General features: G+C 44.6%; 1 protein-coding gene across 5 annotated transcripts; it reads left to right on the top strand.

The window, feature by feature from the left end:
- The first annotated feature begins 2,847 nt into the window (after nt 1–2,847).
- zbtb18 (zinc finger and BTB domain containing 18) lies at nt 2,848–13,461 on the top strand. Of its 5 annotated transcripts, none has more exons than XM_032553194.1 (2): nt 2,848–3,361; nt 8,237–13,461. In XM_032553194.1, the coding sequence occupies exon 2, from the start codon at nt 8,254–8,256 to the stop codon at nt 9,943–9,945; it is 1,692 nt and encodes a 563-aa protein (XP_032409085.1). In that variant the 5' UTR covers nt 2,848–3,361; nt 8,237–8,253; the 3' UTR covers nt 9,946–13,461. The 5 variants fall into 5 exon arrangements, with proteins under 5 accessions (XP_032409085.1, XP_032409084.1, XP_032409083.1 ...); XM_032553193.1 differs by lacking the exon at nt 2,848–3,361 and adding an exon at nt 5,391–5,740; XM_032553192.1 differs by lacking the exon at nt 2,848–3,361 and adding an exon at nt 6,886–7,134.
- The last annotated feature ends 239 nt before the right edge of the window (nt 13,462–13,700 follow it).

Here is a 13,700-nt window from a genome sequence, read left to right as displayed (position 1 = left end):
TTTTTTAAACCACTCCAGTATTACTTTTCAGCTGCAAAAAAAACAAACAAAACACAAAAACAAAACATTTTTATAGAGTTACTTTCAACATGTCTCTCTCACTGCTTTCCTGGTCACATGCGCAGACATGAACACACGCACGCCTCTGTTCTGGCATCTGCCGTGGCGAAACAATGAGTGGACAGGGAGGGAGGGGAGAAACACAGGAAAGGTGTCAGATGTTTGGGAAAACTGCATGGGAATTTCTTGAGAGGGAGACACAGTCCAGATTTCAGGCTATCTGGGAAAGAGCTATCCAAACAAGAGTCTAAAACCTTCTAAAATAGTAGCACTGCTTTATATTTATCATCCAAATTAGCCAAGAGTTTTGAAAACTTTGCCCCTAAAATCCATTTTCTCCTATAGGCTCATTGTCGGTGTGCTTGTTGGCCCTAATTGAACTTTCATGCATGAACAAGGGGCTCATTGTAACATGCTAGTAACACGGACCCCCAAATTGATAGACACATAACAGGGCCGTCATTCATTTGCATTTTAACTAGTCCTTCAGCAATGACACCAGATCGTGTGAATTCATTATCATACAGGGCTGCAGTTCATCCAGCCATCTATTAGTAACGCCAATTAGTTTACTGGGACAGGTTTGAGGAATGCAAATAGGGCTGCAGACACACACACGCACACACACACATGCAGACACAGACAGGTCCAAACCTTTTCTCTGTCTTTTACATCAGGCCTCTGTTAACAAGCAGAAATGTGATAAAAGGGTTTTTGTCCCAGTGACCCACATCTGAGACCAATTTTAAGCCAACGTGTAAAGCGCAGCATTCTTAAATGCACAAGTTCATTGACATATCTGTGATTTGTGATGGTGGAGACCAAATTTGATGCTCGCATAATGACTATAATGTGGGAAAAATATATTGCAGAGCAGGTATAAATATACTGGCACATTTTAGGCGCACCTGTCAGTGAGCGTGAACACAAGTGTTAATGTGGAGAACAATTTGATTATTGTAAACAGCCTCTTACAGGTTAAACAAGCCTTGCCACACAAAGCCTCGGTGTTACAAGGCAAAGCGAGTCATAGGTCTGCCATTAAAGTGCCAGTCATGCGTCTCCAGGGAGAACTAAAACCTCTCAGCTAGCACAGAAAAGCTGCGACATTTACATCCGTTTCTTCATGCAAAGCTACTCCTCGTTATTTTATTCAGGTACTGGAAATATTGAATATGTTTGGGCGCTTATTTATGTTCCAAAAATGCTTTGAAGATGCAAAAGTTACTTTTAGTGATAGGTAAGTGGAACTCCGGACGGTCTCCTTTAACTGAGATCATCCTGTGGTCTTTAAAACATGTTTATTTGGAAACCAGCTTGAGGGATACTTTTATCCCCCATGAGATTTTAGAGGCAAATTACGAGTTTGACAAGTCTGCAGAGAACGTTGAAGCTCATATGTTTTTGTAAATGATTAAATATATAAAGTCGATAAAAGTTAAAAGCTCTCATCAGACTTGTGTTTAAGATTTTCTGTGTAGGAGTAAGAATTTAAGTTTTTGGTCAGTTTTAGCAACTGTGCTAATGCTAAAGTTACACTTGCTAGCACATTGAGATTATTAACACTGAGGCAGCAATGAACAACACTTACTAGCTGTGTGAGATTTCTTACCATTTTGCTTGTATTTTGTGCCCTAACCCCAAACTAATAAAACATTACTGAAACACTAATAAACCTTTTAAACCTCTTAGAACAAAGTAGAATAACATTTTCTCTGATAACTGCAGCTGAAACGGCAATGACTATTTTAGGGTTAAGAAGCTGCTTGCTAGCAACTTCATTATCAGCACATTTGCCAAAGTATTTAAAGGTGGAAGAAAACAAACATAATTGCTCTCTCACAGAAACTTTGTTAACCACAGGCTTAATAACATTGCACAGCTAGGATTTATTTTAAATTTGTTGATACATGAATTTATAAAACAGAGAAAACAAAATCAAACAATGTTAACACAGTTGATGGACAAATTATATACTATTATAAAATAATATTATAAAAAAAATAACGATCATAATTTTTTTCTGACCTTTTTAGCATTTTTGATTGGTTTTTGAACTTTGTTGGCATGCTTGTTTCTTCTTCGATAGACTTTTCACCAGACAAATGGAAATAACAGCTGAGTGAACAAATATTTGTTTAATTCTCTTTAATACACTTAGCTTTGATATTGTTTGTTAATATTTAACCATAACTAAACATTTGATTTACAAACTGAGCTGCTTGATTCATTTTTAACAAATTAAATGGCTAACATTCTCTGCTATACATCACATATAACGAATAGGGAAGCTGAACCTTATTCAGTGAAGTTATAATCAAAATGTTTATATAAACGTCATCACCAAAGTATCTGATTTTGCGAGAATTCAACCTTTGCTGAACATTACATTTGAAAAGTGATATAATAATAAAATGTTAATGATTTCTATAGCTTATAATTACACTTCCAAAATGTATCTTACCGGTTGCTTTATTAAAGACTTGCCTCTCTTTCCTCTCCATGCCTGAAAAGGACTAAGATTTGCTTATGAATGCAGTGTGCTACCATACTACTCATTTATTACATCTGTTTACTCATTATGAGGACTAAACAGGCACTTCTGGTGGAGGCACAGCTGTTGTGCCACTGATTAAGACCTGAGTGTATATTCCTGTTATTCCAACAATCAAACATTAAGCAGTATCCAGCTCCATTGAAACCAGCTGTGTGTTTTTCAGTCAAGGTGGTGCACCTGCTCTCGTCAGCTCCGCCTCCTCCCCATCACCCCCCACCCTTCCTCCTTGACTACAGTACCCAGAGCGCATCGCGCCTCTCTCCACTCGCTCTGCGCTGCGCCAGTAAGTCCGCCCCGCTGACTCGCAGAACCAGTTGGTTTGGCCCAGCGTCTTCTTTTCCTGCCTCCTCACTGTGTGTGTACTGCCGCCGCCGCCGCTGCTGTTGCCTGGTGTCAACCTACGCCAACGAGAGAAAAAGAAGACATATCCCTCCCTCTCTCACTCCTCCACTGTGAGACGGCCTTGACTTTTTTCCTCCACCTCCTCCTCCTCCTCGCCGGCACCGCTGGCTTCCGTGCCGTGCCAGTCAACTCGCCTCCTTCCCCGGCTCGAGTTCAGCAGCAACAAGCTCGGAAACATCTGGCCGCCGCAGAGTGCTACACTCCCCCTGTTCCTGCACGGCGCCTGCTCGCCCTGGCAGCCTGCTATGGAAATTAGTCCAAAGTCAACCTAGTTTGGACTCCGAAGGGAAGGAAAAGAAGAAGAAGACGGGGGGGAATTGACGGAGGAGGACCTTGTTGTCTGTAAGTGTTGCCTCCGATACGGGAGTCCTATTAAAGGAGGGTTACGGAGGAGGGGAAAAGTAGCTAAACCTTCCTTAGCATGACCGTGTTGTCTCTTCGCTCTAACGGTCGCTATGTTGGCCGTCCCTCCGCGGTGTTTCACCAGCTGTTGTCATAGCACCGGGGCCTTCGGAACAACCGTAAATAGCTCAGGACTACCGGAGCCCCGGTCCGCCTTTACTTTTGTTAGCCGTGGCCGGGGCTACAGCTAGCTGCGTGGGTCAGCGTGTCTCCGGGTTTGTTTGTTGTGTCTTCTGGTGAGAAATTAATAACTGCCCGCTCCCGTTCGGCGGCTGCAGCACCACTGCGACTTTTAAGCTAATTTCCCCCCAGAAAACAAGGCTTAAATTGCGCTTAAGGAAGGCTGCGGTACCCGAAGCCAACTTAAACAATCAAGGTAATTTATTAGAGTTATTTACTCCTTTATTACGCACAGAAACACATGTAATAAATTTGATCGACCTAAAAAGGCATTTCTAAAGTTAATCTAAAGTTTGTTTAAAACGTGTAGCTTTTTTATTTTTACTTTTCTGATCAGCGCAAAACTTTAATTATTTAAAGGTAAATATTAAAAAGCTCTATATGACAAATATAAATACTACATTTGTAATTAATCATTTATTTGTAGCTACAATCGCTTTATTCTTATAATCCTTATACAACTAGTCGTATATTCATGCTCTTATAAATTAAATAGCAGGTAAACTTATCTGAAGCTTTACATTTACAAAGATGTTACAGGTCAAGGTGTAACAGTTTCAAAACCTTTTAGGCTCAAAATAAATAAAAGAATCTCCTTCATAATGCTCCTCTGGTGGAAAATAAAATTAATTTCATGTCAAGGAAAGTGACCAAAGTTCCCTACCATAGATTAACCAAAACTGCCCCTCCTGCACACTGACAAACAGATGACTGAAAAATGATTCCCGCATGTTTCTCACAGGAAACATAAAAGGACAACTTAAATTTCAATTTGGGAATCTAAAGTTTCTCCAGCTGTTATTGTTACTGTAAAGAGCTGCTCAAAATTAAAACTGTACATCATTTATTTCTTTATTTTTCTCGTGAAGACATTAAGATCTTTACCGAATAAAATGGACAACCTCCTGCAAAATTGTGCACTTTCACTCAAAGCTGAAACGAAAGCGAAATAACAAGCCCGTAATAAGTTGCTCCCCGTCTGCAATTTCTTTTCTTTTTGAGCTCCTTATTTACGACTTGTTCTCATTGTTTTCCCCTCACTTCATCCTTGTCCGAAACAGAGGAGGCGGAGTGGGGTTGCGAGTGGGAGTTGGTGGGAGAGAGAGGGGCACAGTTTGGTGAATGAATAAAATGACGGAGTGAATGAATACAAGACGAGGCGCAGCGGCGCTGAACCGTAAAAAAGTGGGAAACAATATCAGCTGCGTGCGTTTGTCAGTTGCGAATGTGCTGTGCTGGCCTTTGTTTATGCTTACTGGAAGGAGCTGCATTTAAAAACATCCAAAACAGTTCAGCAAAGGAAAAAAAAAGTTTTTAACCTCAATTCTTTTGGTGTTTTTTGTTGTTTTTTTGGCAAACTTACCCTTTTTTCTCTGGAAGGTAGCTCTCCTCTAGTTTAATGATGACACAAATCAGCATCCCACTGCATTTAGTGGCTTTTTCTTCCCAGAGAGAGAGAGAGCAAAAGGGAAGGGTGGTGGGGGTAGGAGGAGGTGGGATGAGGGGTGCGGAGAGGGGGGGACAAAGTTGTGGAGTGTTGGTAGAATGAAAGAGGAGTCTGGTGGCAGGAGTGTAGAGGAGGCAGCATATGGCTGTAGAAAGAGCACAGCTGGAGGTAGCATCTCCATCTGAGGATGATGTCAGAGCAGCTGACAGGCTGCCATCCACCCCACCTCCTCCTCCGTCCCTCCGCCTCCCCCCCACCTCCCTCCCCGATCCTTTATTGTGAGTCTCAGCGGCAGCCTGGGAGAGTTAGCGCTACGTTTGTGTGTGTGCGCGGCGATCAGCGCTGGTTAGAAGAAGGAGGAGGAGGAAGCGGAGGAGGAGGAGGAGGAATAGGAGGGAGGTGGTATCTCGTTCCCCCTCCAACATCTCCTCCACTTTGCATCTGTCCCTTGCAGTTTGAACAGCGTGCTGTTGTTTTTTTTTTGTTTATTTGTTTTTTTTCCCTTCGTTTTTTTTTTCTCTCTCCTTTCCTCTGCCTGCCTCCCCTCATCTTCTGCTCTGCTCTTCTACCCACTCATTGATTCAGAGTGAGAAGGATACACAGGCAGTCAGAGAGAGAGAGAGAGAGAGAAAGCGAGCCCGGCTATCCTGCCACACTGGAGTTAATCAAGTTGATGCGTACTGCTGCTGCAGGTATTGTTTCTGTGTGTTTTCTCTGTGTGTGTGTGATGCCTAGATATAGTCCGGGATAGAGGAGCAGTTATTTTATTCCGGAGGTTCTCCCTGCGTGTCAAGCTTGTTTGAGTGCTGTGTGAGGATGGTAGTGGGTAGGTTAGCGGTAAATAGTAGTTGCTGCTGCTGCTGCCGCCGGTGTTGTCTTTTTAGTTTGAGTCTAAAGCTCCTGCTCTCTGACGTTATGTTTTGGACACTTTCCATGTATTTATTTAACATAATCCAAGCAGAAAGCACAAGGTAAAGTAATCTTTAAATCTTGTGCAACTTTTACAGATGTAACATAAGTTAAAAAAAAAAAAAAGAAAGAAGAAAAATCCACTACTTATTTAATCGAAACACAGAAGTACATTTTCAACCAAAATAAGTGCTTGTTTAATCCGAATAATCAGATTCTGTATTTTTTTTGTCCTTTTCCAGTCGATTTTGTCGCGTTTCAATATTACTTGAAAGCATGCGCGGTCCCGGTCTTGCCCGCTGCTCTCCCCTTCCTGTCGGCTGGAGTAGAGGAAGACTAATTTAGAAGTTGCAGATTTGAGCTGCCTGAATTGGCTAGACAGCTGTAATCGCACTCCCTCCTAGTCTTAATCTCTTTATCTGGCTAGCAGCTGCCATATGGCCCCCGTCAGCTGGATCAGATGTGGGTAAGCCTCCCTCCCCGGCCGTCCCAGCCGCTCCCTCCCTTGCCCTCCTTGTGTTTGCATGTGTGTGTGTCTCCTCTCGCAGACCCCTGCCTTGACGGAGTCGGCTGGCCAGGGTTAGGGGCAGGGTGGCTGCCGCCGGCTCCCTCCCCAGCTCCCTGCCGCTACCACCACCGCCGTCGCCGCCGTCTTTATTTTTAGCCATCTTTAAGGATTAGGATTGATGCTGTGACGAGCAGGGCACTTACAGTGATTGTATTGTAAATCTTCTCTTCTTGGTGGTGGGTGGGAGGGTTGAGGAAGAGGGCAGTTACTTCTGCGGGGCGGATGTGCAGAGAGTTTTTTCTTTTTTTTTTCCTCGTAAGATTCAGATGGGAAGGAGTGTGTAAGTGACGAATAGTGTGTGTGTGTGTGTGTGTCTGAGGAGGTGGCAGAGAGGGGGGTTTGGCTGGACAGAGGGGTGGGGTTGGGGAGGAGAAGGAGGAGGTGGGAGGTGGTACACCCTTGTCCCCCCGTAAGTCGCCTCATTAAAAGCAGTCTGAGCGAGCCGGAGGGCGAGCGCGCACACACACACGTACGCAGCCCGTAGACGCACACACTCACATTCCTGCTTCAGCTTCATTCAAATGAGGCGACTGAACCTCTCGGGTTAATACAGCGCAAGAGCGGGACCCATGTATTTTCTCAGGCAGGACAAATCAACTTGGTTAACAGGTGGGACTTTTTTTTATGTTTTACTCATTTCATTTTGTTCCTCTTCTATCCTCAAACTTTCAGCTCCTGAAACCCTCATTTTAATGAGGTAAATTGAATTCAATTCACTTTTTTTTCTCCCTCTGGTTCAGACAATATTAACATTCTCCATCCTTTCCGCCTCGCCTTATCTCAGATCTTAAGCCGGCGCTCACAGGTTAAACGAAGGACAAGCTTTTTTCATTTCTGGACCTTCTTCTGTTTTTTCCATTCAGCCAGTTTTTCTTCCTGACTTAGTCTGTGGAGGTGGTTTGTAGGTAGGTAGGTAGGCTGCTGCTCAGCATGTGTGTGTGTGTGTGTTTGTACGTGCGGACAGAGCGCGCAGCTGAAAGCTGGTTACCTAAAAGGGCTGCGCCAGGCCAGGCCAAAGTGGGTTAATAAAAATAACCAGCGTAGGAGCAGCGACAATCCAGGAGTGCAAGCAGAGGAGTTGGAGAGCTGCAGGAAGACTGAGTGGAGGAATCTGTCTCTGGAGGTTTATCTGAGATTAAGTCATGGTTAGAAAAAAAAAAACATGGACAAGTTGATATTCAGCCTTTTTATCTACATTTTTCTTAATGATTTTCATATTTGAATGAGTTAAATATTTGCAGAAAGAATCTGAGCAATAATTAAAAAATGTGTTGCATTTTAGATAAAAAATATTCCCAATGTGGGAAATGTCTTTTTTTTATTTTTTTTTTATCTTTGTTGTTTTCAAAATTTAAAAATGTGCTTATTTTTTCCTCCCGGTGATGTTCTCTGCTCGTGATGTTTCTTTTTCCCTCTCTCTGGTACCACCATCTTGTTCTCCATTTACCTTCTTCGACTTCTAAAATATAATTGCAGCTGTAGAACTCCAAGGATTAAAAACAATAATATTTACTCTTGAATTTAAAAAGTCCCGATTTCAAGTTTAGCTCAAATTTCCACAAATTTCCAAGTGTTCTGGAATTGTTGATTTCATTTTCAGAGCGCGTTCAGCTTATCGCACCGTTCGGCTTCTTGTTAGCGACCATTTAAAAGCCGTCCAAAGGCGAACGCACACACTCACTGTGTGTGTCCTCTGTATTCCCGGCTGCAGGTTATGAGGACGGCAGGATGGAGTTCCCAGACCACAGCAGACATCTACTCCAGTGTCTGAGCGAGCAGCGGCACCAGGGCTTCCTGTGCGACTCCATGGTGCTGGTGGGCGATGCCCAGTTCCGCGCCCACCGCGCCGTGCTGGCCTCCTGCAGCATGTACTTCCACCTGTTCTACAAGGACCAGCTGGACAAGCGAGACGTGGTGCATCTCAACAGCGACATCGTGACGGCGCCGGCCTTCTCCCTGCTGCTGGAGTTCATGTACGAGGGCAAGCTGCAGTTCCAGGACCTTCCCGTGGAGGACGTGCTGGCGGCGGCCAGCTACTTGCACATGTACGACATCGTGAAGGTGTGCAAGAAGCGCTTGAAGCAGAAGGCCACGGCGGAGGCGGACAGCACGCGCAGGGAGGACGACGGCGGCTCCAGCTGCTCCGACAAGGCCGACAGTTTGTCCGACGGGTCGACGGGGCAGCCCGCTACGGCCGACGTGCTGCACAGCGATGAAGAGGAGGAGGGGAAGGCCGAGGGAAGCCAGCTGTGGCTGCGGTTGCCGTCGGCAGACAGACCGGGAACGCCGGGCGGGGCAGCGGCCAGTCCGGGGCACGGAGAGGCGGCGAGCCAGCCAGGTGAAGGCCTGGGAGAAGGGGGCAAGGTGCTGTCGCCTGCCGGCAGCCCCAGCAGCTCCTCTGGGTCGCTCTCCCAGAGATCCCACCGCTCCATCAGCTCCCGCGCCAGCCACAGGTGCAGGAGGGTGTCGAACGACGCAGCCGACTGCGTCCTGGACCTGTCGGTGAAGCCCATTGCCGTTAGCAACCACCATCCGTCTTACTTCAGCGGTGCGGCTACACCGGACAGCCTGCAGAGCCCGCTGGCGGTGAGGGTGAAGGTGGAGAGGGGGGTGGCCTCTGACGAAGACGAGGAACTGGGTGGGGGCGACTACAACATGGAGCACAGCGGCCTCGGTAAGACGCAGGTTCCCAGCGCCAACGGATGCCTGAGTCACCACGGTGTGGGCGGGCCCCTGTCGGCCCAGAGGCGGCTGGGTCTAGAGGCCCACCTGTCGGCGCTGCGCGAGGCGTCTCTGGCGTCAGAGCTGGAGCGGGACGAGAAGCCCCCGGCCTCGGCCGCTGCCAACGAGGACATCCTGGGGGGGGAGAACGAGCACGCCCAGGCCGAAGCGGCCAGCATGGACAACTCGCTGCTGCCTTACGTCTCCAACATGCTTTCGGCCCAGCACACCCAGATCTTCATGTGCCCGCTGTGCAACAAGGTGTTCCCATCGCCGCACATCCTGCAGCTCCACCTCAGCTCCCACTTCAGGGAGCAGGAGGGCATCCGCTCCAAGCCCGCCGGGGACGTCAACGTGCCCACCTGCACCATCTGCAGCAAGACCTTCTCCTGCATGTACACGCTGAAGCGCCACGAGCGGACGCACTCGGGTGAGAAGCCCTACACCTGCACCACCTGCGGCAAGAGCTTCCAGTACTCTCACAACCTCAGCCGCCACGCGGTGGTGCACACACGCGAGAAGCCGCACGCGTGCAAGTGGTGCGAGCGGCGCTTCACGCAGTCCGGGGACCTCTACCGTCACATCCGCAAGTTCCACTGCGAACTGGTGAACTCGCTGTCGGTGAAGAGCGAGCCGCTGGCGCTGCCCAACGTCAGGGATTGGGCGATCGAGGACAGCTCCCAGGAGTTATGGAAGTAGAGTCGGATTGTCGGGGTTGAGAGAGGCCTGGGGAGGTGAGAGGAAGGTGGCAGAGTTACGCTGTCGGGGGTTTAAGTGAGTCATGTTCTTATTCGTTGCGACATCTCATTCAACCGCACTTTAATAGCACATGAAAATGTTACTACTGACTTATTTTTACTGTCTGTTTGGGGGTTTATGTTTTGTTTTATTTTGAAGTCCCGTAACAATTTGGCGTTAGTTCTCTTCTGCTGTTTTTTTTTTTTTGTGTGTGTGTGCGCGTGTGTGTGCGTCTGAGGACACGGCTCCCTCCCTAAGTGTCTTTTTTTTATTCTTTAATATTATTATTATTATTATTTTGTTGTTTTCTTGGAAGAAATTTCTGCGTGTGTCTATGTTTCACCCCAGATACGACACTCCCATCGCCGGCCTCACCGGTTCTACAGGCAACAGGAGTTCATGTCGAACACACTGAAACCACACACTAAAAAAAAAAACAAAATAACACGGGTACTGTGAGGCCGCCGCGCACGCCGCCGTCTGAATACGTATGCGTGCGCGCGTTTGATTCTGCACTACTCCGGCAAAAGCAAGCAAACGACGACAACAATAAAAAAAAACAAACAAACAAATAAACAAAAGAGAAATCGTGTGTGTGAGCGTGCGTGAGTGCGTTTTTGTGTGTGTTAAATTAGATTTTCCTCCTGGCATGAAGGTGTCGTTGGCGAGCGCTTCCCACTTCTCTCGTTAAGCTCTTTGGTGTTGTGTTGGTGTGTTCAGGGGAAAGCTGACTGACTGACTGACTGATGGCACTCATGCAATGCACAGCCTCCTTTTTTCACTTCCAATCAATCTGAAGTATTTTCTAAAAATGAGAAGACCTTTACAAATATTATTATTATTATAGATAGATTTGTTTTTCTTGAATCTAGCTGGCAGTCTTTAAAACATCTCTTGTTGTAAATGTATTTAATTTAAGGTTGTTGTACATTGTTCTGCTATAGTTTAAAGATTTTAATCCCTTTTTTTAACTTAATGATTATTATTATTATTAATATTATTTTTTTGTTACTTTTTTTTTGTAATGGGACCTGCTGTTGTTGCATGATGTCCAAACCTGTATATTTTAAAAATGAAAATGTGAATCTGCTGTATAACTGTACACATTGTAATTGAACAAATATTTGACAACAGGCTCTTTTTTTTTTTTGTTGTTGTTTTCTTTCCCTCTTTTTCTTTGTGAATACTACTCCAGGGTGCGGTCTGTTTTTAAAAATGAAAAACTGAATATCACTCTCTCGATTTTGAGGGGGGAGGAAAAAAAATGCATGGAAATTTGATTTGGTCTTGAACTTTTAGGTTGTTTTTGCATCGGAACGGGGGAAGGGGGGGAAAGATGTTCAAACGGTAAATTTGTTGATGAAAAGTTAGCGGAGAGGCGACCTGACGAAGCATTTTAAGCCTGTCTTTTAAGCACTGATTTGTCTGCTGTGTGTGTGTGCGTGTGTGTGTGACCTGGTCTGTACCAGTCGATCGAACCTACTGAAGCTCTACATCCACCCAGCACTTCTTCGTCCCCCTGCTCCTCCTCAGGCATCAAATGTCCCCAGTGCTTTGCGTTTCCCTCCTCTTTTGTCTTCTTCTGCTTCCTGGTTAAGCCGTTTCTTATTTATCTCTACAGATCTGACCTCTTTTTTTTGGCGGGCGGTCTGATAACGCGGTTTGCCTGAGATGTGAAGGATACCTAGAGAGGTAGAAGAGGGTAAGCCCAAGCCCTCTTGCTTTAAAGTGTAAGGGTCAGATATCTGTGTCACACTGTTCCACATCTGTTTGCAGCGGATGCCATAATTTATCTGAGACTGTCCTTTAGAGGAGATGGCAGAGAATTGGCCTAAATCAGGGGTCAGCAGCGTTTATAACCCAAAGACTCATTTTCGTTCTCGCTGAAAAGAAATGCATTTCTTAAAGTGCCACAAAGCCTACCTGAACCTTTCAAATTATGATAAATGTTACTGAAAATTTTAGTAATTTATGGTTAAAGAACCAAATTTTCACTTCAGAAGAAAGAAAAACACTAATCTTTTACCAGAAGATTATGAAGCTAGAAAGAAAAAAAAAAAACAGGTCAGTCTCACTCCATTTAAAAAAAAAAAAATCTTGTACTATTACTGTAATTCTATTGTGGAAATCTATAGTTGATAATCCATGAAAGCTGGCCTCCTTTATGTAAAAATCACTGCTCAATATAAAAGCATTTGGACCAATGTTATAAGGAGCCGCAGGTTGCAGACCCCTGGCCTACATCAATACAAGCACCTTTTAAGCTAAAATGCGTGAAAACCTAATTTTGCTGAAAAGATGCCTTTATTCAAAACTGACATTTCTAAAGACGTGGAAGTATCTGATACTGGAAAACATTTAGAAATGATTGATGGAAATCATGTAAATGTATTGAATTCAGACAAATATTGTCTAACTATATTTTGATGAAATAATCGGACTTGTTTTTTTTGGGGGGGGGGGGGGGGTTGGTGATTGTTGTGTTTGGGTTGGGGCTACATCAGTTTAACAATTGCTCTTTAAAAGATGGTCAAGCGTTTGTACAATCCAAAAAGCATTTGGCAGCGATGCAGGCGCACCGACGTTTCCTCCTCCTCCTCCTCTCAGATGCGTGCGTGCGTGTTTTCGTGCGTGTGTTGGAGCGTGCACGCCACCGTCATCTGGTGGCACCTGCAAGGCTTTGCCAACGCAACAGTGTGGGTGACATTGCAGCAGTTTGCACCACATCTTCTCATTTTTTTTCCCTTTTTTGTTTTTTGGGTCTTGAAATGTTATCTCTTCACTGGCGGCGCCTCTGCATATGGGCTCCTTCCATCCTGCTGTTGTTTTCATCACTACTGCTGCTTTTTTTTTTTTTATGTTTTTGTTCCTCTGGTTGTGCTTGACCGCCTTAAACTGCTGTAGTCCAAGCTATTTTTTTTTATTTTTATTTAAATATATTTCTGTTGAAGTGTGAGGTGGAGACGAGGGACCGGCGACCGCCCTGACACGACGTCTCCATCTTTTGCTGTGCTTACTTGAAGGGGAGGGTGGGGGAGGGTTTCTTTTTTTTTTTTTTTTTTGGTAAAAGGTTAAAAACAAAAAAGTATGAAACAAAAAGGAAGTTCATAGGAAGTCATAAAATGTTGGGGGTTTGGGGGGGCATATAATGACTGAATCTGTTTTGAAAAAGGACAATCACTGTCTGGAGAAAAACAAACAAACAAAAAAAAAAAACAAGCAGATTTTTTGAGATATATTTGCTCCCTGTTGAGATTACGAAATTTCTTTGCTTTTCTTTCGAGGTTCTGTTTCCAATTTTAGTCATTTTTAGCTTTGACAATCATAGCTGGGTTTGTTTTGTTTTGTTTTTGTTTTTTTTCTCAAGGGGAGTAAATTCTAATTGTATTTAGTTTTGTAATTTTTTGGTGTGCTGTTGTTGACATTTTTAAAAATTGTGTGCAAAACTGCAATAAATTATAAGAATCCCGAACCTCCGCCCTGGTGTGAAGTATTTTTGTGTCGTTTTTTATGATGAAAAATGTAGAAAAAAACGCCAAAACACCGCGACTCCGTTTCTACGCGATCACTTCCTCATTGTTGGGGTGGGCATTTATCGTATCGTTTCTCATTTTTAACTTCTTGTCAAGATCACGATAAATTCGAATTAAGGATGTTTTTTTTAAAAAAAAAAAAGAAAAACTGTCCATATCGTTGGGATCGTTAGTTTTAGTATT

This window comes from Xiphophorus hellerii, chromosome 22 (genome assembly GCF_003331165.1).
Source record: "Xiphophorus hellerii strain 12219 chromosome 22, Xiphophorus_hellerii-4.1, whole genome shotgun sequence".
Lineage (NCBI taxonomy): Eukaryota > Metazoa > Chordata > Actinopteri > Cyprinodontiformes > Poeciliidae > Xiphophorus > Xiphophorus hellerii.
The sequence above is the reverse complement of the archived record's forward strand: the minus strand, read 5'-3'. Positions and strand labels throughout refer to the sequence as shown.

What these genes read in the sequence shown, in the direction of transcription:
- zbtb18 (XM_032553192.1), top strand. Translation starts at nt 7,095, where the DNA reads ATGTATTTTCTCAGGCAGGACAAATCAACTTGGTTAACAG. An exon ending in CAAATCAACTTGGTTAACAG is followed by an intron (nt 7,135 to 8,236) that starts GTGGGACTTTTT and finishes TCCCGGCTGCAG; the next exon opens with GTTATGAGGACGGCAGGATG.